The 22,871-nt window shown below is 37.1% G+C and overlaps 2 protein-coding genes and 1 non-coding gene across 8 annotated transcripts; 1 reads left to right on the forward strand and 2 right to left on the reverse strand.

Annotated features, from left to right (window-relative positions):
* Nucleotides 1–1,772: 1,772 nt before the first annotated feature.
* Trnav-uac (transfer RNA valine (anticodon UAC)) lies at nt 1,773–1,845 on the reverse strand. Its single transcript has one exon. It is a non-coding gene; the product is annotated as a tRNA-Val (tRNA).
* Nucleotides 1,846–2,750: 905 nt separating this feature from the next.
* LOC106167923 (bile acid-sensitive ion channel) lies at nt 2,751–16,980 on the reverse strand. 4 transcript variants are annotated; one of them, XM_013546819.2, is made up of 12 exons: nt 10,612–10,751; nt 8,780–8,894; nt 8,021–8,181; nt 7,379–7,479; nt 6,756–6,893; nt 5,806–5,958; nt 5,419–5,566; nt 4,949–5,005; nt 4,537–4,696; nt 4,122–4,213; nt 3,650–3,808; nt 2,751–3,232 (listed from the first exon to the last, which is right to left on the reverse strand). In XM_013546819.2, exons 3-12 carry the CDS (start codon nt 8,163–8,165, stop codon nt 3,219–3,221), a joined length of 1,167 nt encoding a protein of 388 aa, XP_013402273.2. In that variant the 5' UTR covers nt 8,166–8,181; nt 8,780–8,894; nt 10,612–10,751; the 3' UTR covers nt 2,751–3,218. The 4 variants fall into 4 exon arrangements, with proteins under 4 accessions (XP_013402273.2, XP_086865091.1, XP_013402272.2 ...); XM_087008965.1 differs by lacking the exons at nt 8,780–8,894; nt 10,612–10,751 and adding an exon at nt 16,903–16,980; XM_013546818.2 differs by lacking the exon at nt 8,780–8,894 and having other exon boundaries at nt 3,677–3,808; nt 10,612–11,535.
* LOC106164875 (organic cation transporter protein) lies at nt 13,784–22,545 on the forward strand. 3 transcript variants are annotated; one of them, XM_087008962.1, is made up of 11 exons: nt 13,784–14,024; nt 16,869–16,979; nt 17,328–17,428; nt 17,828–17,933; nt 18,287–18,441; nt 18,699–18,867; nt 19,171–19,383; nt 19,692–19,915; nt 20,245–20,429; nt 21,094–21,257; nt 21,421–22,545. In XM_087008962.1, the coding sequence occupies exons 1-11, from the start codon at nt 13,882–13,884 to the stop codon at nt 21,536–21,538; spliced, it is 1,689 nt and encodes a 562-aa protein (XP_086865088.1). In that variant the 5' UTR covers nt 13,784–13,881; the 3' UTR covers nt 21,539–22,545. The 3 variants fall into 3 exon arrangements, with proteins under 3 accessions (XP_086865088.1, XP_086865089.1, XP_086865087.1); XM_087008963.1 differs by lacking the exon at nt 13,784–14,024 and adding an exon at nt 14,831–15,136 and having other exon boundaries at nt 17,328–17,430; nt 17,836–17,933; XM_087008961.1 differs by lacking the exon at nt 13,784–14,024 and adding an exon at nt 14,831–15,136.
* The last annotated feature ends 326 nt before the right edge of the window (nt 22,546–22,871 follow it).

Consider the following 22,871-nt stretch of genomic DNA (forward strand, 5'->3'; position numbering starts at 1 on the left):
GTCACTGAAAGTCTTGATCTGCAATGCTCGGTGAATGATCTGCGTCTCGGACCAGAAAATCGTTTTCCCTTTGATAACTTCAAAACATCATGTTTGTTTAAATTTGCTTTTGACAATGAAAATATCCAAAAATATCCAAGCATCCATAAAACCATGATTTAAAAGGGTCGGATACAAGATTGCTTTGTTTTTATTCCCCCCCCCCCTTCCCTCTCCCCTCCTAAAATATAGAAGTCATTAAATTATAAAACCAATTTACAATTACAAAACCAAAATATTTACTTTATGTAAGATCGATGGCTGTGTTCAGAATAAAAGTTATCGTACTGGCAAAATCGATCTTTCTTGCGGCCTACTACATGTAGCCTAAAACACGTATAGGCCTACATAAGAGTTTTCCTGTGTCCAAAATACGTAAAATATTAAATAGATTTAAATTTAAATAAGTTAAAAAGACGCTGTATCTATTCACATTCGTTAGCTCATTATTGCTTCATAACAACGGATCTTGGTCAATAACAGCAGTGTTGGTCTCCCTTTCAAAGTTAATAACCATCGTTTTTCAGCGAGAAACTGGCTCTCGGTGACACGCTTTTCCATTCAAAACTTGGCACACCTCATACGTTATGTTAGGGTCCTTTCCTTCCTTGACGCACTTATGTCATACTGTAAGTATGTTTTTACGTGCGTAAAACGTTATCTCTTTTAACCAGAAAGGTGAACGGAAGCGTGATTTTGTTTGGTCCATTGAACATATTGTTTAGCTTAGTATATCTCCCGAGGCCAGAATGATAAGTGAAAGTGGTAACAGCTAGGTTAGAAAATATCAATTACTCACAAAATACATCGGCACAAAACGGACATGCCTCACTTCAGATCGGATTATTTGGACATTGGTCGATAAATAACCGTACGTATGTAATCTCTACCATTCACGTGGAGTAGACACACATCCTAACAATTAAGGTTTGAATCCGGCATTATTCAATTACCGACACTAGTAACAAAAGTTGATCAACGCATTTAGTTCACGGAATAAAACCCTGGTCTGGTGTTACCACTTTGGGATCTGGGCTATTCCATATAAATCAAAATGTTGATTTTTGCAACGCAGACCTCTGGAACCCATCATTTTATTTCTAAGCATACAATGCCTATTCGTACAGCACACAGTATAGCCAAACAAAAAACAAAAAAGGATTTTCCAGAAAAACTTACGGTATTTTCTTTTGTCGCCATTGTATGTCAAATCCAAAACTGCTGATACAATTACGTTCTACAAACTTGTTTTCGATTACCAGTAGCCTAAGTTTAACCCTCTTAAATGTATTTATCAACATTATGAGAATGACTCAAAAAATAAACACTAATTGAGAACTTAAACACGACTATGTAGACCGTAACTCTGGCTTTGGTTTACCTGGTTATATTAACTAACAAGCGTACATCTGTAGATATTTAAAGCAAGTGTTGGGGCCCAGCTCTGAATCGTGTTATTTTGGTAAAGTGGAATCTAACTAGGGCATGAGCCGACCACCCCCAACACAATTGTCATGCTATATTTGTTGTATAAGAACGTCTAACCCTTATCAAAAGCTAAAACGATGGTGTAAGAGTTAAAGGCGGGCGTTCGAAGGGGGTTCTGCCACGTCTCAAAAAAAAGGGACGTCCTGCGTGTAACACAGACGATATCACCACTACACTATAGGATCTTCTTTGTTTAATCAATATATAAAAATGTTATAATAAAGATATAAATTGTGGAAATAAACTGGTCCTGCCAGGTTTCGAACCTGGGATCTTATGCGTGTAAAGCAGACGTGATGACCACTACACTACAGAACCCCATGTTTTAATTGTGATTATGGGTATTTGTAACTGAACAATAAGACTAGTACTACTAATAATAAAGATTACAATAGTCCAGAATACAGGTTCTGCCACGTGTGTGTTACAATGGTTATGCAAGGGTTTGAACATGGCACCTTCTGCGTGTAAAGCAGTTGTAGTAACCAATGCACTTTAAAAGCCCGCATGTCATTTTTTTCATGCAGTCGACCGGTGACAATATACTTTTAAAAAAAGAACACACGCAATATGTGCAGCAAACTGACTTTAACTTGTTGACATTACTCATGAGCGGTAGATACCAAACCGCTAATAATAAAGATATCAATAGTCCAAAACGTTCCGCAAGAAAACGCAGTAGATACTCCAGCGCAGTAGACTACTGCAATCATACTGCAAACATGCTTCAAATCTGCTTCGATTTGGGAGCTAATTAGCATATTTGAAACATGCTTCTATCATGCTGCTAATCTACTGCATTAATGCTCCTCTCTGTACAAACCTATGTACTTTTTGGAGTAGAATTGCAGTAGGCTATGCCGCATTTCTATTGCAAATATGCTCCACACCACTACTGCGTTAATGCTTTTTTGCTACTTCGATACTACTGCATTTTCGTGCGGGTTGGTTCTGACAGATTTCGAACCTGGATCCTTCTGTGTGTAAAGCAGACCGTGATGACCAGTATAAAACCCTTTTTCTATACAACATACATGGGTATTGAAGACTGAACAACGTGAATGTTAATGAGAAAGATAACAATAGTCCAAAATACTGGCTCTGCCAGATGTGTGTTAAAATGGTTCTGCAAGGTTTTGAAGCAGCTGTCATAAACCATACACTTCAAAAGCCTGCTTGTCACGGTTTATTCGTGCGTATGTGATTTCCACTTAACTATAGAAACCTGTTCGATAAAGTTTTATTCGTGCCATTAACATGACGATTGTTAAATGCACAAAATGTTCAGAATGTCCAGAACCTTACCTGTCAAAAGCATTCAAATTTAACAAAATTGCTATTAGTAAGAACCGAATGACTATTCTCCAAAACAGTAATCACTCAATACCAGTCTATCATGGTTAAAATGAACAGCACCACACCATCAATATCCACATTATGACGAATTGTAGCAGGACAAATGTACAAGGAAATGGATTTTAAATATAAAAATCGAGTCGCAACTTGTATTGGTATTGCAATCTTCAAAACATCACGTTGTGTGATGATCGATTCCAATCGGGATGGACGTTTTCTCAAGTGGTAAACTGTACTAAAGCCGCCCTTCGTGTGATTGAACTGTGATTAGAAACCAACCGTCTCAACGTTGATGATGAGGGTAGTCATTCCTCTACAGGTACGAAGAGTCCATTTCACATGCCGGATTCTGCAAAATACAATTGGTTTACACGCAGCAGATGAAGTTGTCGTATAGTAAGGCTGTAAACTGTTTCACAGTCATTGTAAAAATCTATTTTGCTTAAAATCTCAACCTATACCTGAAACAGTCACTCCATATTTCTAACCAGTATTGACAGACCGTGGGTTAAAGCTTCCAATCTTTTTAAAAACCTTTTGCTTTTTACAGAACATAGATCCATTCTATTATTGGCAATCATTAAATTGGTTTACAGGGGCAAATTTTCCGATCCGATATTATGCAGTAAGCGTCCGACTTGTACAACATGGTAACCTCCTAAAAACTATATTTTTCATTTATCTCCAAACTCAATTGATTAATTTAATCCAAATCTAATCCGCCAAAAATATAATATTTATATGTGAAGTGTAAACAGTCACTAACCGTTAACTTTAACATTATTCGCCACACCTTTACTTTGGGAAGTCTTTGGCTTTCTTTTTCTGCAGCACTGGATTATCTTGAAAATAATGTATTCACCGAATTCCATTAGGGTCAGTGTACTCATGCCAATAAACAATCCCAACTGTCCTCCTATGTCACCTGAAATCGAGAGAAACCATTTCAAATGTTTTTTTAGTATATACATAAATCAAATGTTACATTTGTCTACATACAGTAGTGTAAATGCGTTTCCGTACAGACGGGTTCTAGCTTTGTATTAGTTATTGAATTTGTATACATGTATATTGTACAGCTAATGGTTTGAGCATATGAAGGAGTTCCTAAAATTATCTTTGAAAATCTATAGCTACGGTTCATTGCGCCTAAGAAAAATCAAATCCTATTGTTATTTGCACGTTTCCTCCATATTGGCTTTATTTTGTAGAAATATCAAAATAAAATACCAACTTACTGAGCAAACCAGATGGCGTCATCGCTGGGTTTTTCTTGGTCAGACGGTTGTTCAGATCTTCGTAATATATACTCAAACCGACCAAATTTTCACTTAAAAACGAACAGAAAACACACATAACACATCTGGTCATAGCATAATCATTGACAAAGCACTTCACATCCAGTACACAGTACTGTGCCTACTTGTCAAACATGTGGCGGTACCTTTGGCATTACCCGATGCATTAATCTCTGATGTCACACAGCCACAAGTTCTCGTACTTAGTCCATTCACGCCAATATCCAAATTTTATATGAGTGATATACTGGTACTTGTATTTATACTGTATATCCGTTATGTGTGATTTTAAAATGCTCTCGCGATTTATCAGTTTAATGCAATTATATATCAATGTTTTATTTAAAAATCGTACCTTGCATAATTTGCATTGGTTCCATACATAGTGGCCAGTTCTTGCGCCATGTAATAGTTTGGAAACGGTGCGTAACTCACTGTTGGGGGGTATTCAATAATTTGACAGGCTTCTGGGCACCGAGCACCACACTCTTTTTGGAAATTGGAGGCAACTTTAACTGAAAACAAGGTTAACTGAAAATAAGCTGTGGCATGAACCGGCAAACTTACGGCAAAGCAACAGTAAAAGGCGGTCAGCTATGTGTTGTAAATTTAGATAACACTTGCATGCGTGTATGCACATGTACGGCAGCATACACATATTGTGCCTATGCTGACTATATATGAACTCGGCTATAAACATGTATGTAATATACGTATGCCTTGTTTTAATATAGACGCATGATATGCTTATAAATACTATTACTTACAAATGGTAGGGTCTGCACAAAGCACTTGGTCAACGGGATTGCAATTAACTGCATTGCCTGCAAGAATACATAGGACCCTTTGTGTAAATTAGGAACATATGGGATTGGATTTCAGGTTTTAACTAACGCAAAATCACTTTCACCATTTAGTTCATACGTTGTTTTAAATGAGACAATAATACGGGTCAATATATTTTGTGTTATGAATGACAAATAAGACAAGCCATGAGAATCAAATGTTTCATACAGCTGATAGTACCGAACAACAACCAGCTTAACATACAAAAGTCGGAGTTACCGACATTATTCTACAATCTCTTTACCCAAGGAACATTTTACCTTGAATGAGCTAAATACTAAAATGCCATTCAGGATAATCTTATCAATCATAATTTAATCAAAATTACATGACTCAGTCATCAACTTTTTCGTTTCTAATACACATACTGTAGGTGTTCACGAATACATACCAGGATAGGCAAATGGCTTACATCCACATAATTCTAAGATTTTTTCTAGGTAGCATTCGACCTCACACCCACTTCTACTATATCTGGAAAAGTGTTTAAGGGTTCGGTCGTTACTGCAATTCCCCCACGGATGAGCCAAATTCTGAAGCTGATAATAAATAGAAAATAACAAGTTAGCAAACAGTAGTGCACGTGCATCTGCATTTGGCACGCGTTTCATAAGGCACAGTAACAACAAAAGCACACAAACTGTTAGAAATACGACTGCGTCATTTAAAGTTGGAAACTGGCATATCATGCACAAAGCCGTCATTTTTTTCAACACCGTTTTGGATATGCTTAATCGTTATGGACGTACATGTCTTAAGATTCCAACCATTGGCTTACCTCATTTTGATGCATGCTCACTAAGGCGGCTGTACCGATACCTGCACCAAGACCGTGCTGTGCCACATTGGGTCTTTCGTACCAGCTATGTATTTGAAAGGCAATACCCACGCCCAGTGCGCCATTCAAATTTAAAAGTTCGGTGTATTCGGCCTGGAAATATTGTTTCATGGTCATATTCTTAATATTTATTGACCGACTTTAGAGGCCGGCATGACAAAATAGTTTTAACTGGAAAATTGGTCTAGCTCAGTTCAAGATGAATATAGTTTGATCTGAAACATTATCACGTCTTTCCTGGCATAAAATGGGTGCATTCTTCAATTTATTGGCCCACAATTGATTTATATGGGATGAAAATAGGCTAGCTAGTAGACTCAAATTTTGGACATAAATTTTAGAGCAATTTTTGGGGCAAAAGTTCTGTTGTAAAGGAGGTCTCTGTATCTAAATTCAATAATGGATAAAATAACGTTTCACTGTATGCTTGCCCAACGGTACTTGAATATTGGAAGAAAAGAACCATATGCCATTGCCTTACAATTTTGGGCAACCGCCGAAATTCATAGGCAAGGAGACGAGGGCATAAGCCCCTTTAAGATTAACTATGAAATTAAGACGGCTAAATCTCAGAAAACCAGACTTTTAGTCAAAAATTTGGAATATTTGTGAAACGGGTGTCAGATTTACACTGTAGCGATCTTTTTGTTAAATTGGGCAAAATAGCATATCTGTAGTATTTGAAATATTCCATTATTCCCAGCAAATATATGCACAGACACATATGATTAAGTGAATATAAAACAACGAATCTAAGCACCAACATAAATAAAAGTGTAACAGTATACTAGTGTGTATCTGTAAATAGACACAAAAAACTAGTATACTGATAACTGGTAACTTTTATTAATACATGTGTGCCAATTTTAAAGAAGAACGTGGTACAATACCTGCTGAATATCAAACAGTATATACAATCCTTGCTGTGACCCTGGTCTGGTTTGTTGAAGCGACAGACTGTCTTCATCATGATGAGAGTTGAACGTGTAACAGTTGCCATACTCTGATTGAAATACGTGGGTAAAATTCTGAAAAAGACCGACAGATATGTGCTTCATTCGTGTTATACAAATTTAATACGAAATATGTAGTAGCATAATCAAATGATTTAGATTGAAATATGTTTTGGTGTCTCTTGTGTAATAATGGCAGAAATTTTAACGTGCCCAAATAGAAAAAAAACGCGGCACGAGTTAAGAAACGATTGTTTATATTTCATACACAAGACGTCCATTTTTAATGTTATAACTATCTTTGCTTAAAAATAATTTAACATTTCGTTTCTATGGAACTTAAACAAACGTTTCCAAAGAAAACAAAAATTGGTGATATTGGTTACAAATCAATAATTAAATATTTGATAAAAAGGGGACTGAGACAAATACAAAAATGGAAAGAATGGGTTTAAACGGTTTTCTCTCTCTCTCTCTCTCTCTCTCTCTCTCTCTCTCTCTCTCTTTTTTTTTTTTTTTTTTTTTTTTTTTTTTTTTTGTTACTAACAAGAAGAATGTACCTCTGGAAAACACTGTTTCATTCGAAAGAGACATACTGGCATCGTTTCATTGTTGAGTTCCCAACCTATATTTCTAGTGAAATTCCCGAAGTCAAAACCTCCTAAAAAGAATATGTCTTGTATGAAAATGTTTAAAATGTCAAAGTAAATTGATGTCTGCGGCTTATCAAAGGCCAATATAAGTCCCCATCTAGACACCATCGGACGACCCAACTCCGCAGGGACTCTCGCTGACTGCAATCAGCTTCATTGAATGGCACGCCTCCTCCTAGCATTAAGTAGAATACAAAAAAGGCTTACGTTGGAATCAAGAGGAGGCATGTCATTCAGTTAAGCTGATTGCAATTAGCGAGAGTCCCCCGTAGACTGATGGTGTCTTTGAGAATGGGGTCGAAGGATATTTAGATAGACTGTGTGACATAAATGAATAAATAAGTAGGATAAATATATTTATGTTTCAGAATGAAATAAAATATAGATAAATTGATAAATAAATAGACGGGCAAATTGGTGGATAGTTATTCGAAATTGACTAATTAATTGACTAATTTAACTGTCATTTAGCATGCTAGCATTCTTAAGAAATACAAGTAAAAATTACGCAGGATTAGTAAAAAAGAAACAATTTATAAATATTTATACCTGGGTATGTTGCCGTTAGATTGGCCTCAAACCCTTCAAACGCTGCCCTTAATGCGGCTGTGGCTTCCGGATCATAATCTGCCTCAAAAGCATATTTCTCCGCCAGTTTAGAGTTAGCATAAATATACCAGTCTAACGCCGTCATGGCGGATCTTCTGTATCTTAAGTAGATAATTACACAAGTGATAAATAAATAAAAATAAATAAATAAATAAATAAATAAATAAATAGGTATTAAGTTCAGACAACAATTATTCTAGTTATGGCCATGGTTTGATGACGAATCGCTTTTCAAAAGGTAGAGAAGCGATTTAATATTATAACTCGAATTTCATGACTTATATTACAAAGATCACTTCCTAAACCAGCAGGATGACATGCGCTATTGACATTCTAATTTTTTAATGGTGATGGATAACTTGTACAGTTTTAACTGTTAAAACAATATCTTAGATCATTCTACTATTCCAAAAGTATGAAGATATGTGCATACGGCACAATGGGCAGACCAGTCACAGGTATTTTATATATATTATGACCAGTCTAGTCATCCACCCGCATTGATATTGATAAAATAAATTATATATCTAAAATAAATAGGCCTACATTATGAAGCATATTTTGTCGATAGTTATATAAGCGACAGAGAAATGAACTTACAGCTCAACCTCAACCTATTGTTGCTGCCTCAAACATCAATTAAACCCTGTCTATTAATTAATTTATGTTCTTTGCAGGATTTGTTGTATTTGCACTTACGTATCCAGGAACTTGTACAAGGACAGCTTTAATTAATGCTATTTGCCATCATTGACGATTTTTCACTCTGTTTAGATACCAGTGTTTCGTCGAAGCGAGCGTTTCTTCTCTTTTTCTATATATAGTGAAATATAAATTATTGAAAACAAGAGGTGTATTAATAAACGAATGGGTAATATTTTTATCTAGTGTAAAAATTCAGTTTTAAATCAGGTCAAATCAGGGAAATGTACATCAACCGATTTTTGTTAACTGTTTCATTCAAATTCATTTTTTAGAGTTTCTTCTAAAATTGATTATTTATACAATCTCCTCATACTCTGAAAGTTGAATACTTTTTTTTAACTATTTCAGATTAACATCTTTATTTCGTGTTCAAAATGTAAAGAGAAATCGTACAAATCTTACTTGGGCTTTGGCAAAAATAAAAGCAGTTCTACAACCTAATCAGCCTATATTTTGTGTTGGTTTAATAATAAACCTTTTACTAATCAGGACGGAAGGGACACAGAAGACTGTTCGTCCTGATTTAATTCAGTAAAAATGTGTTGACTAAATAAAGCGACTCGAGATCCGGGTACAAATATATAGAGACAATTGAGCTCAATGTCAATATTTCACCAGTTAAGAACAGCCATCATCAGTTTCAGAGTACTTAAAGTCCAATAAAAGCTCTAACGAATTAAAAACAAAATGCAGAATCGATGGGTTACAATGTCAATATTGTGTCACTTTGGCTTGAATGAACGTGTAATTTAATCAAACTCAAGTGGAAAGGAGAGCCTAAAATAGAAGAGCCTACCTATTAAACAACCCTTAGCACATAAAATGTCTGGGTATGACAATCAAGGAATCTCCCCTCCCCCCTTTTGCTTTCCTCACTGGTACACGCACGCACGCACGCGCGTTTTGAAAGCTTTTTTGATATTAATATGAATGAAAGTAACCGAAGGCATCGTTTTTTTTTTTTTCACATTATATTAACACATGTGAATAGGTCTTTTAACATCACTTGTCATATTCAAGCTACTTAGGGTACGTAAAACTGGATGTCTCGTCCCGAGTCCGTTAGAAATTTACAGGTGAGGGTAAGTGTGACATGAGTAGTCCAAAACCAGGACTGGGCTCATATGTATTATACAATTATATAAGAACAGGATTCTCTGTCATGGGGGTTACTTTAGTAAGTGATACCGTTACAGCTATAAAGTTAAAATATAACGCTCGACGGTGAAAATGTCTTTAGTTTTGAATAACTGCCTACATAATTTATGACTCTTTCGGTATCATTTTGCCACTGAATCAATTCTGATATGCTGTGAAATAAATATCATTTCCCAAAATGCAGCTGTGTAATATTATTCTTATTTAAACAACAGTCATTAATACTGTCGGTATGTTTACCTTTCTTATAGAAAGATTTGTGATCAAGAACAATTCTCTTGTTCAAACAGAATGCACTAGAGGTTTTTATTCAGTCGCATGATTGTAAATACAAAGAGTAGTTACTATACGCATTGCCATACTTGTGTGTTTTGTTTAAACATGACCCATATAATATTGACTTACCTGTGCGAGCATATACCAAGATTAGTGGACTGTCACGTACATTTTATGATTACAAGCTTACCATTGTAATCACAATGTATATCTTTCAAACTCATTAAGGAAAATATTTATTACACCTTGATTGTTGGTCGCCATACTATCGGAGAAAAAAATGAGAGCGTGACGACGAAAATGAACGTACTTCTTGGTCGGCAAGAGATTATGAACTACTTTTTAGGCTAACACAACCCTCATAGACTATCGGTTACATACAGCACACTTACTTGTTAAAATTGCAAAACGTCACCGCGGGAAACTCGAGCGCATATTTCTCTTCCACTCTGATTTCTGTGCTTGTCTCGTACTTAAAATAAACTTCAATCCGACTGGAAATCATCCAGGTGGTCATCCCAAATCCCCAGAGAATGGCCACTGTCCAGAACGCCCGATGAGGCCATTTCTTAGCAACGGCCAGGCGGTTAAAGCCATGGCAGGTGGTACCGGATGCAAATTCTGTCTCAAGAGACTCGCCTTCTCCTTTTCCCATTTTGAGTGTCGTTTACACCAAGAGATCAGAACACAGTCCTTATTAATCAGAGTTAACTACGTATATGCACACGCTCGTGTTGATGGTATATTATGTTGCCCAGCTTCCTATGCAACCACGTGCGTACTTGTTTGTGTATTAAATCCCGCACTTAATTCTGATGTTAAATTGAGAAGTGACAGACTTCGCAAATGTGAGTCTGCGCAGCAAAAAAATGAAACTATTCTAAAAAACTAGTTCCTTCTTGCGAGTCTCTCTGCTTCCTACCACATGTGATGTGATGGAATTTCTCTTAATATCGATAGACGCTCTATTGCCTAATACGGATTAAAACTCGAGTATATTCCGAATACAATCATTAAACACTCGGCGCTGAATATATATATACACCTGCATTTGGGAACACATCCGCACAAATTCAAATATTCCCGGGAGAGATCAATATAACAATATTGTTATTCCACGCAAATACGCGTTACTCACCTATTCGATATAATGGTTACGATACGACTAACTAAATGCAAACAGTGTTGTCAAGAGATATACAGGTATGCTTGACAGTGTTTAAAGATGAGCTAAGTGCTTCATAGGCTTACTGGACACGAAATGGCGGTATTTGGTTTCTTAGAGAGAGTGCTATGTATGACACTGGTAATACAGCTACTCTAACAATAGCCGTTGTAATAACCATTACATCGATTTCTGAGATAGACATATTGTAGTTAACAGTACTCTTTTTCTGTACCCTGCATACCAATCACAATTTCTGTTATTTTGAATTTACACCGTGAGAATCTTTACGCATAGATTTAAAATAGAAATGGAGAGTGACATCCACGTCCTTTGTTTTAAAAATTTAGACAGAAAACATTTTAATGTAGGCCTATACAACACAGAGACATTTGTATTTTTAAAAAGTTTTAAAATTTTTTCTTTGTTTTTTATTGCTTTACACGCAGAAGATCCCAGCTCAAAACCGGACAGAACCAGTATTGTGGACAATGGGTATATTTATTAATATCAATATTGTACAGATTCAATCGCCAAAAAAATGTGCTAAAGAAAAGGGTTCTTAGTGCAGTGGTGATCATGCCTACTTAACATGCAGAAGAACCCAGGTTCAACCTTTTTAGTGCTGCGTTCAAGTTACATTTATTATCGCAGTTTATGCAGAGTAATTTTTTTTTTTTTGTTAACGGATTGATTGTTGTATACAATAATATAATAAATAGTTTGTTAAAACATAACAACCAAAAGGTTATAGTAAAAATGAATTAGAATAAACTATTCGAATTAAAATATCACATGAAATAAAGGAACCAGTCAGGGAACCAGTCCTGGATGCGTTAGTTTCTTTTCCCACCGTTTGTTATGAGACGACCCCTGGCATTGCGTCATCTCGCGCAAAGCATGTCGGTATCTCAAAACGATAAACTCGACATGCAAAATTATAAAACGACTTTGCAGAAAATACTTTTCTCTCAAAATGATGAAAGTGACGATCTCAAAATGATGTTAGCACCTCGCAAAAAAAAAAAAAAAATGGTCAAAATGATACTTTCACCTTTTTTGTACAAAGGCTTCTCATCACTGTATGCAGACCTTGCATTACTGCAGTGTGCGAACGAAGTTTATTACCAATATTAAGATGTTCTTAATTGGCTGACCTGGTTACAAGCGATGATAAATATAAAAAGAGACGCAATATATCCAAGCACTGTGGGTAGCCCAGCAGTCGCCAAAGGACGTCCAACAGACTTTGATCGGTCCCACAGGCAGAAAAATTGTAGAATGGTCGACAATTGCTTGCCACTGGTTGCCGACAGTGATACAGAGAACGGAAAAGGGATGCTCAATGGTTGCTCAAACATCGTTCACGGGTCACCTGCACCTCCTGTTATCGGTGTTGGACACCGTAGGTCGCACAGAGGACGCACAGGGAAGGCAGACAATTAAGTCGCTCAGTGGACGCACAGGCCACTCGTTGTTCTTCAGGAAAAAATCGAGATTTGGTCGTTCAAGGAAGCATTTACACCAATACAAGGTTTTCTTCCTTTGGCGACCACTGAGTCTCCAGGCCACATATTTTGGTCGTAGAAGGGATACACAAAAGCCGCCTTCCAGCCTAAAGGAAAGTTTGGCGTAGTCAAACGACATTTTATGGCGACAACAATCTCCAGAGCTTATTTATGCACATGTGCATTCTGCACATGCTCAATTGTGCCCTAAGGGGTAATCTCCTTTGAGGCACATGTTGCTACTTATACCATGGGGCATCACTGCCTGGCCTCATTTTGCTTGATTCATTCTGTTCACGCGCATGATACAATTAAGCTACAAGTTATCTCAAATCTGCAACTGAAATCTTCAGTTCAAAAAATTTCATTTTACCTCTATGAGAACTTTCCAGCAGTTCACTCGATCTGTTGAAGCGTACAGTGACAGATTCTGCACAACTTCAAGCATAGTGGGGGCCTCTTTGCAACCCCACAAATGAAATTTGTGCAAAATTGTTGGTAAATAATAACTTTTGCTGACTCGTCGCATCATAATTTTTAGGATGATGAGTCTTATTGAATATTTGATATATAATTTTTATCCCTAAGGCCATAACATTTAATACAGGCAACAATTTGCTACATTGTTATTATTGTTAAAACGATTACGATAGAGGGGTTTTATAATAAAAGCGGCCTGGTTTGGCCAAATCACGAACAAACAATATTCCTTGTTGCCTTCTTTCTTGCTATGAATGAGACTATAAAAGTTTGTGGTACACTGAGGTGGAGGAGACATAAAGGGGACTTAAGGCATTATACTCAAGTGGACATAACCATCAGAAAACCACAATGTTGAGCGGTTAATCAGGTTTGCATACACGTAATCGGTAACTGCGTGCACTGTAAACAAACCGGGAACTTATAAATTAGCGTTGAGGTCGCATGACACTGTACTGTACACCGGATACATATAACAAAGATCACCGCATTAGAAACTGAAAACAAAAATGAAGTTTGACGAGATACTGGAGCACATTGGAGAGTTTGGCAGGAGTCAGGCTTGGGTTTTGTGCCTGCTTTGTATCCCACAAATCAGTGTCGCCTTGCAGATCGTTGTGGTGGTGTTTATGCAGGAGACTCCTGACTACAGGTGAGACGATTTAATGAAATAACTGTAAATATAAACACGTGCTCTAACATATTCTCGCAGCTGCATGTAGCAGGACATGCTAAAAAATCTCAGCAAATTTTGGTGCCGCGTGACAACCGCGTTGCTGCGGCGCTGTTATGTGACACATATAGCCACGTGGTCCTACCGGGAATACTCAGTAGGTGTGTTTTCTGGGAAACAAGAAGAGAGAGAGAGAGAGAGAAAAGAGAGAGACGTGTATGTTAGTTTAGCCTATTGGAACAAAGAATGGATAACCATGTAGGCTACGTGTCGTCCTTGCACACACACACACACACACGCGCGCGCGCGCGCACACACACCAACGTCGTCCACGTAGTTTTTCTTTGCATACCTTTTAACCTTTATAATCAAGTCATAAAATTATATTTGTCTGAAAACAAATAAGAGGATCATTAGAGCTATGTCACAAATACACATAACAAATCCAGGTCTACCCAACTACCAGACGCAGCACCGAGGGATCCATCTAATTCAACGGTTGATCGGATCGCGCCACCGGTTTTCAGTGAGTCTGGTCTGAGCGTGCATGGTCTGAGTATCTTAGGACTGAGTGGAGATGGATGTTACCCAGACTGAGAGTCACATGAGTTAGTACATTCCTGGGCTCCGTATCTCGAAAGGTTCGCTATGTTGCGCACGAGCGTTAGTGTCTCGATTCCATAACCGATTCTGTTTCGAGATACGGGGCTATGGAATCGAGACACTAACGCTCGTGCGCAACATAGCGAACCTTTCGAGATACGGAGACCTTGGCTACACCTGAATGGCATAGTGAGCAGTAATCAGATGTGTTATCTTATTTATCCTATAGAACACACTGTACTACACGCCGAATTACACTGTAATATAACACAGAACGTTATACCAGAGGTGGTACCACCGCTCTAGGCAAAAGGAGAATAAACTAACCACCGAAGAAAACCAAAAATGAAGTTCGACGAGATACTAGAACACATTGGAGAGTTTGGCAGGAGTCAGGCAAGGATTTTGTCCCTGCTTTGTATCCCACAAATTAGTGTCGCCTTGCAGATCGTTGTGGTGGTGTTTCTGCAGGAGACCCCAGACCACAGGTGAGACGATTAAATTAAATAATTGCAAATATACACACGTGCTTAAGCACACTCTCGCCGCTACATGTATATGTAGGTGCACATGGACATACCGGTTCGATATACAAATCTCAGTAAATTTTCTGGTACCACGCTGCGACCACGTTTCTACCACGCTATAATGTGTGATGGCTACCTGGGCATAGGAGGCGTTATTTTATTTTATTTATTTTTATTTATTTATTTTATTTTTTTTTGGGGGGGGGGGGGTACAAGGAGAGAGAGAGAGAGAGAGAGAGAGAGGGAGGGGAAACCTGAATGTCAGTTAGGTTATTTGAAAACGGAACAGAACACCATGCATTCCTCGGCAATGATTACGTGTCGCCTTTTCACACATACGGTATACACCAAAAAGACCCGCGTTGTTCATCTCTGCATACATATGTTTATACCACTATTACCAAGGCATAAAATATAATGTATTTGTCTGAAAACAAAGAATAAGGTCTTTCGTGCTATGACACAAATACATATGACAACTAGAAAAGGCAATATAATTTAATGATCCTCAAGATATCTTTTTATTCCGCCCAAGCACAGGTTTTATGCCATTGCTTAGCCAATTAAATCACAAGCGGCAGTAATTGTGCCAAAGGAACCTTCATCACGGTTGACGACCAACGGAATTTAAATTCAAACTATAAAATGATAAACTTTAAGGTTGATGACACGTTCAGTTAATGTGTGAAGTACATGTTAAAATTCTTGCCATTGCATCCAAAGGACAATAACAGCATATATGACATTGCATCAATTGTCTCTCGTCGACAAATATAAATTGATAAGCAGCTATATATTAGTGTCTTAATTGCCTGTCTTATGGCACTGAGAGTAAAAAGTGGTTACATTTAATAAAACTAAACATAAATAATGATATTATTAACTATAATAATAAAAAACAATCAACTAATGAATAAAACCGACTTATCCCCCGGAGAGAGAAAAAGAGAGAGATTTAATGTTTTTCAAAACGATAAACAAATTGATTTTGATCAAATTTTAATTAAAATCATTCCGAAATCGTAGGCTATAGTTTAAGGTGGAGGTAACACCAGGTGGCGTACTCCCAAAAGAACATTTACTCGCCATCACACCACTTTATGTAACATCAGGAATCTATTAGTGCCACTTGTGCTTTCTTGTCACCATAAATTATTATGCCTAAAGATATAAAAATGTCCGGTTACATGTGCATTTGCAATTCAGCAAAAGAGAATTATAGGTCGAAGGTAATACACATAGCATTAATATAACGCAGAACGTTAGGCCAGAGGTGTGCATCTCCGCTCTAGTAAATGGAGAAGAAATTGAGAAAACAGAAATGAAGTTCGGCGAGATAGTAGAGCACATTGGAGAGTTTGACAGTACAGAAGCCAGGCTTGTTTATTGTATAACTTAAAACAAAGGGGGGGGGGGGGGGGGGGGAATAACAATTGTACAGTAGTATTTTACCTAAATCCTACATTTAAACCTGGCCTATACCGAATACATTTGCATTTCAGATAGATAGTGTTAGCTACTCCATTATACCCATTTTTAATTTATATTAATATGATATGAAAGGATGTCTTTTGGTATTTCTGCAAGTTGTACTATTTGAAACCATATGGTGGCCTTTGGTTCGGTTTCGTGGCAAAAAAGGTGCAATTTAAATTTAATTATATAACATAGAGATACACGTGTCCTCTTTTAGGTGCAGTCTTCCGGCATTGGTGAATGATACTTACCTCGTACAAAACTCATGGCACGAGGATCTGGTGAACCTTACTATCCCAATCAATGACAAAGATGGCGGCTACGACAAATGTAGCCAGGCGGTGGAAACGCGCTACTTATATGATTAAGACGAGCCTAGCCGTCAGTACCGGATATTGTTTTGTGACCTTGAGGAGCAATTAGGTTTGGTCTTTGCGGCACGCATGAACAGTAGTCGAACTACCACACCTGGGTCTTTTGTTTTTGACAACTGTTCACTCGTCATCGAGGCGCTTGTTCAAGACTACAGGCTGATATCTACTAGTACTACCAGTGGCTTCATTAGTAACGTTCCCACAATACTTAGTTTTCTGTCTGTGCGTACATACCCTGAAAAAAGCCAGCCTCGCTGACGAGAACAATGGACGTTTCTCACCCCTCTCTAGGATTACCCCTGATGTAGCTACTACCGGCAAACCGACTACGGGAACAAAACGTTAGCTGAATGCGACACTTGGGTGTATGACACATCGGTCTTCTCGAAGACATTCCCAATGGACGTGAGTATTTGCACACATTAAGCCTCGTGTACATGTGCATGGAATTGTTCTGAATATGCACATGGGTTCAATGTATCCTATCCAAAATTTTCCATCCAAGTCAAATTTTTTCCTACTCACAAACCGGCGCCTTTTGATGAGTTTTTATTGTTATAAGAATTGAGTACACTGGGAAAGATAAGTAGCTTTGTACAATATTCAGACCAAATATGACACTCGAGCAAATTTAAAACACCGAATTATATAGAACTACAATTTAATTCACATCCGAGGAAGATTATTTATGATTGAGTGGTTTTGTTCAACAATGCTATGCCAATTATATTCTTCTGCCTCTCCCAGCACTTTGTCCATCTTTACACCTCTCATATACTCATATTCCAATGGTTAACTGTATACTTTCAGTTGGTGTGCAAGAACTCATTCAAGGTCCGTAGTATCCAAGTCATCTTTTTGAGTGCTGTTCTCGTAGGATCTATAATTGGAGGAATTTTAGCTGACTAGTAAGCTGATATATCACTCTTAAAGTATTTTAAACTCCTTTTTTAGGATTTCTTTTTTTCATTTTTGAGTGCCCGCATTAGTGCATGCGCAATGGCTCGTTCCCGTTACGTAGGAAAACCTACATGTACAGTACACGTAGCTTTTTAAGTTTGAAATTGAAGTAAATGATTTTAAAATAATTTAAAATCCATGGAGCAAATTGTTATATTAAGAATTAGCACGCCAACTATTTTTTAATTTAATTATATAAGAATACAAAAAAAAAAAAACAAAAAAACATTAAATGATTTTTTTTTATAAAGTGAAAAGTGTTCTAACCTTCATACTAAGATATAATACCTATTTATTTCAGCTGTGGTCGTAAGCCTGTACTTCTCGTATCCTGTCTTCTCCATGCAGGAGCGGGAGTGGGTGCTGCTTTCTCTCCAAATTACACTGCTTTTGCCGTCTTCAGGTTTTTGGTTGGATTGGCCAGTCCCAACATATTCGCATCGGCGCTGGTGCTCGGTAAATAAAACAAATAATGCCTTCGTTATCTCTTTAATGCAGCGTATTTCCTCTTGTATTAACCAATGCTTTAACTGTTTTGATCATAGGCCTATCCCATATGTTTAATATTTTAAAGACCATTTTAAAGGTATCATTTCATAATGTTTAAATCCGAACCCTAAAGATAGCTCTTGGACTGAAGGTTTTTTATTGACAATTTATTTATTTATTTATTTATTTATTTATTTATTTATTTATTTATTTATTTATTTCAGCCTTGGAACTTGTGGGCCCAAGTAAACGTATGGTGGCAGGTTTAGCTCCAGAATTTGCCTTCTGTACAGGCTTGGTACTTCTGACACCTCTTGCTTACGGCATACGGGACTGGCGATATCTTCAACTCGCTGTATCTGTCCCTTCCTTCTTGTATATTTTTTTATGGTGGTGAGTATAATCTCGTAAAATAATCCATCATATGATGACCAGTTACGCATCTTCAACTCTACCTTATGGTTTGGGACGAACAAAACGCGCCTGCAAATTATTAGAACACTGAAGGCATATGAATCATATAATAGATGGATGGCATCAATATATTCTCCTTAAACGCCTTAACACATCTTGACAAATTACGTTCAGTTCTACTTCTCTGATGTTGTGGACCCTACATACAGAATTTAAAAAAATACATTAGTTATTCGGCTTGTTTTTACGACCTGATGGCTTTTTCTGATTCTTTTCGTGTAGGCTCATACCAGAATCTCCTCGTTGGTTACTAACAAGAGGTCACACAGAGAGGGCAGAGAAAATCTTACGCTGGGCCGCCAAGGTGAACAAGAAAACCCTTCCTGCCACGATTTTTGACGAGAAAACACTCGAGAAAACGGAATATGTGAGCCCGCTGGAGATGCGAAAGACTCCAAGGCTCCTTCTACGGACTTTGCTTGGAATGTTTGTTTTGTAGGTTTAGCATTAGTGTGTGAAAGGTATTATAACTTGATTTTACCACTATGATCAATAACAAGGATGACAGTGTTTACCCCTATATATACATGTAGTTAAGCAGTTTTTTTTTTGTCGTAGGCATCAATCTATCAATAAATGAAGATCGAGAACAATAAAAATTCTAGGGCAAAATGGACAGAAGAAGACGGAAATCTAAGTATTCGTGTTTTCTTTTGGGAAATGCGGACACTCGGTTTCTCTCCCTGTCGGCTGCTGATTTGACGGATCTATTGAAGTGTGAAATTTACTTTTTTCATTTTCAGTTTTGTCATAACTTTGGTATACTACGGTCTCATCCTAAATCCAGGAACACTGGCCGGGGATCTCTTTGTGAATTATTTCCTCACAGCCTTTACTGAATACCCGGCTTACTGCATTTGTTTCGTCATCAATAAACTGGGAAGAAGATGGCCGCATGCTATTAGCATGATGGTCGCCGGAGTTGCTATGATCTCCACTATATTTGTCGAGCTCTATGCTAAAAAAGGTAATGGCAGAAAATTGGTTTGAATATGAGTAATGTTTACTATACTAGTATGTGCAATATTGAATGGAAAATGAACATCATAATTTAGCATAAAATGGAGACCTATGTTCTTATTAGGAAATTGTCAGTACTGAGATATTCATAGATAAGAATACTAATTGGAAATATACATGTATATAAACTTGAATGTACATATTTTTTTATTTATAAACAATTTTTAGAACTGTCACAAAAATACTGTTCCTCTTTCAAAGTGTTCTAATAACTATGAAAACGTTTCCGGACACGGAATTAAGATTGACATATTTTCTCCACGCCTCATATTTCAGGGTTACTGTCAACAGACGTTGCTCAAACCTCTCTCTTTATGGTTGGCAGAACTGGAATCACCGTAGCGTTCGGTATTTTCTATATGTGGTGTGGGGAATTTTCCCCGACGCCCCTCAGAAATTTTGTGGTAGGCATATGCAACGTGAGTGGTCGGTTGGGCGCCGTGTTTGCACCGCTGATAGTGGTACGTATTTTTCATTTTTAATTTTTTTGAATTACCATGGTAATTCACAACATTTTGATAATTATGAGTTTATTAAAAAAAAAACCATAGCATTTAAAAGGCTCAAGTAGTCTAATTTGTAAATTTACAATGTGCTTTAGATCTAGCAGAAATTTCATTGTCATGGAAGTTTACGGACTATACCCTTATCAACCAAGGCACAACTAGTAGAAAACCGTTGACAAATGCTTATTATATCCTCATTCGAGTTTAATGTTGCGAGTGTTAAAGTCACTGTTGTATATGTAAATAACGGAGATGGAGACTGGTAGAATTCATTTGTAAAGGTAAAGTTGGGTTTTAGTAACACGGAAACGGGATATATAGATTGCAGTCTTGAACAGGTCTGGATATGGATTACCTTCGTGAGAAAAGCGAAATTGTTGAAAATTTCAAGACGATTTTTTGTTATAATTGCGTGTAACATACAAGAATGTCACTTTTTTCATCCGATTTTAGTGCACATTGTACTTTCTATTTCTGAAACTTGTATACAGCATTTTCACCATTAGGCGATTTAACAGAGAGAAACAGAGAAACATGAAACATGGAGTCCGATGCAGTATTTGCAGCTATGCGGGGTAAATATGGCCTTTCTACTGAAATTACAACTGTCTTTTATCAGGAAGAATTTGGAAGAAACGCACAACTTGGGAACACAATACCATGGACAATATTTGGCGTATTGGCATTGGTTGCTGGAGTAAGCTCCCTATTTCTGCCAGAGACTCGCAACAAGCAACTCCCAGAGACATTAATGGATGCTAATGTTTTTGGTGTGAAACCAACGTAAGGATTTCAAAGCATCTCTCTCTTTCTCCTTCTCCTTCTTTTATTCTCCCTCTCTAGTGACAAAGCTGTCCATAATAAAAGAACAAACTGTATTTTTACAAATGTCATAGGGGATATTTACCGTTACGTCACATTTGCATAATTTTCCATATTTTTTCAGCAGGGGGTCCGGTTTATCAGATCCAGCACATGCCATAGCCCTCATACCAAAGCAGTCGCCGAAGGACCCCAAAAATGACACGTTACTACAAGACAAGTCCAGCTCTTTAGGCATCTAGGAGAATATTTCGCGCTGCAACGCCCTTAACTGTTCTCTTCAGAGTACAAAGATAGAACACAATCTGCAATGGGTTCAACAAAGGGTGCCATGCGCTCAAGACATAGTGCCCTATGTACTGTGTACATATATGAGATTTTCTATATATGAGAAGTTTTCCTTGTTACTTTTTTGTAAGCAAATTTCTAACCAGCTGTAAGATATTATAGTGGATAGGGATCTAGTGAGGACGTTTTCATTAAGACCTGTTTAGCACTACTTAGTCTCAATGTACCGTGCCATGTTTTAATCCGCCTTGACCTGTCTATAAACGTGCGCGTATGGGGATAGATAAATAGATAATCCCTTAGGAAAATGAAAAATATGCAGCAAATATGCAGGAAATATGCTGCAAACTAAATAGTTTGCAAGAAAACGATTGTAGCTGTAAATTGATGCAAATTTGCAAGGAATTTTAAGTTTGTGAGAATTCTTCGCATCTTATCAAATTTGAAACAGTACCTCATTTGCATGGTTAAATTCTTCCTTACAAATTTGCAGCAACAGTTTGATAAAAGCCAAAAATTTTGCTAAGTATAGATACATAGATAGATAGAAGTTTGAAATTAAAAGAAAGGAATAATGAGCAGTATATATAATTCTTAGATATGTTTATAAATGAAAGAAGTCTGAGATACCAGGATGATTTGAGTACATAAAATTCACTGTTCATGCACTGTAGACTGTTTATATAAAGTGACCGAGAGTTCTCGATGGTTATTTAAATGTAAGTATGGGGGTTCGGTTTACATTTGAATTTGTAGGTATAATTTTTTGCAGGATATTTTTGCTGCAATTCTACAGGTTTAGGACCATTATTTGTGGTGCATTTTTTTGTCACATTTAACAAGGCAGAAAATATACCTTTTGTGAGATGTATTAAAGCTGCCTGCATTAGTATAGATTTTATACACAACACTGTTTTCGTATCCTTTGTTATCTGAAAAATAAAATAAATATTATTATATATGTTTCGTTGTTGTTGTTTGCCACGCTGGGCAATATGGTACCTATTCTCTGATGGTTCTAGATGTGTTATTTGTCATGAAGGTAAAGGTCATTAATGCTTTATCGTTTTAAAACGGTGTCCAGTCATTAGGAACTACTTATGAAGTTTAAGTTAAAAAAAAGGAGACATCGTATCCAAGTGCTGGAAAGGGTCGATCGATGTTTTTGAGTCCGGGAAAATTATTCTTTACTCCCCGAGAAAAATTTTGGCTGGTAAATCACGCGAAGAGTAACTTTAACTTTAAAAGAGGTATACACACTAAACATAGTGTACCAGTATACGTTAT

Source organism: Lingula anatina, chromosome 3, assembly GCF_051362555.1.
Source record: "Lingula anatina isolate TDL-2025a chromosome 3, LinAna3.0, whole genome shotgun sequence".
In the NCBI taxonomy this organism is placed as follows: domain Eukaryota; kingdom Metazoa; phylum Brachiopoda; class Lingulata; order Lingulida; family Lingulidae; genus Lingula; species Lingula anatina.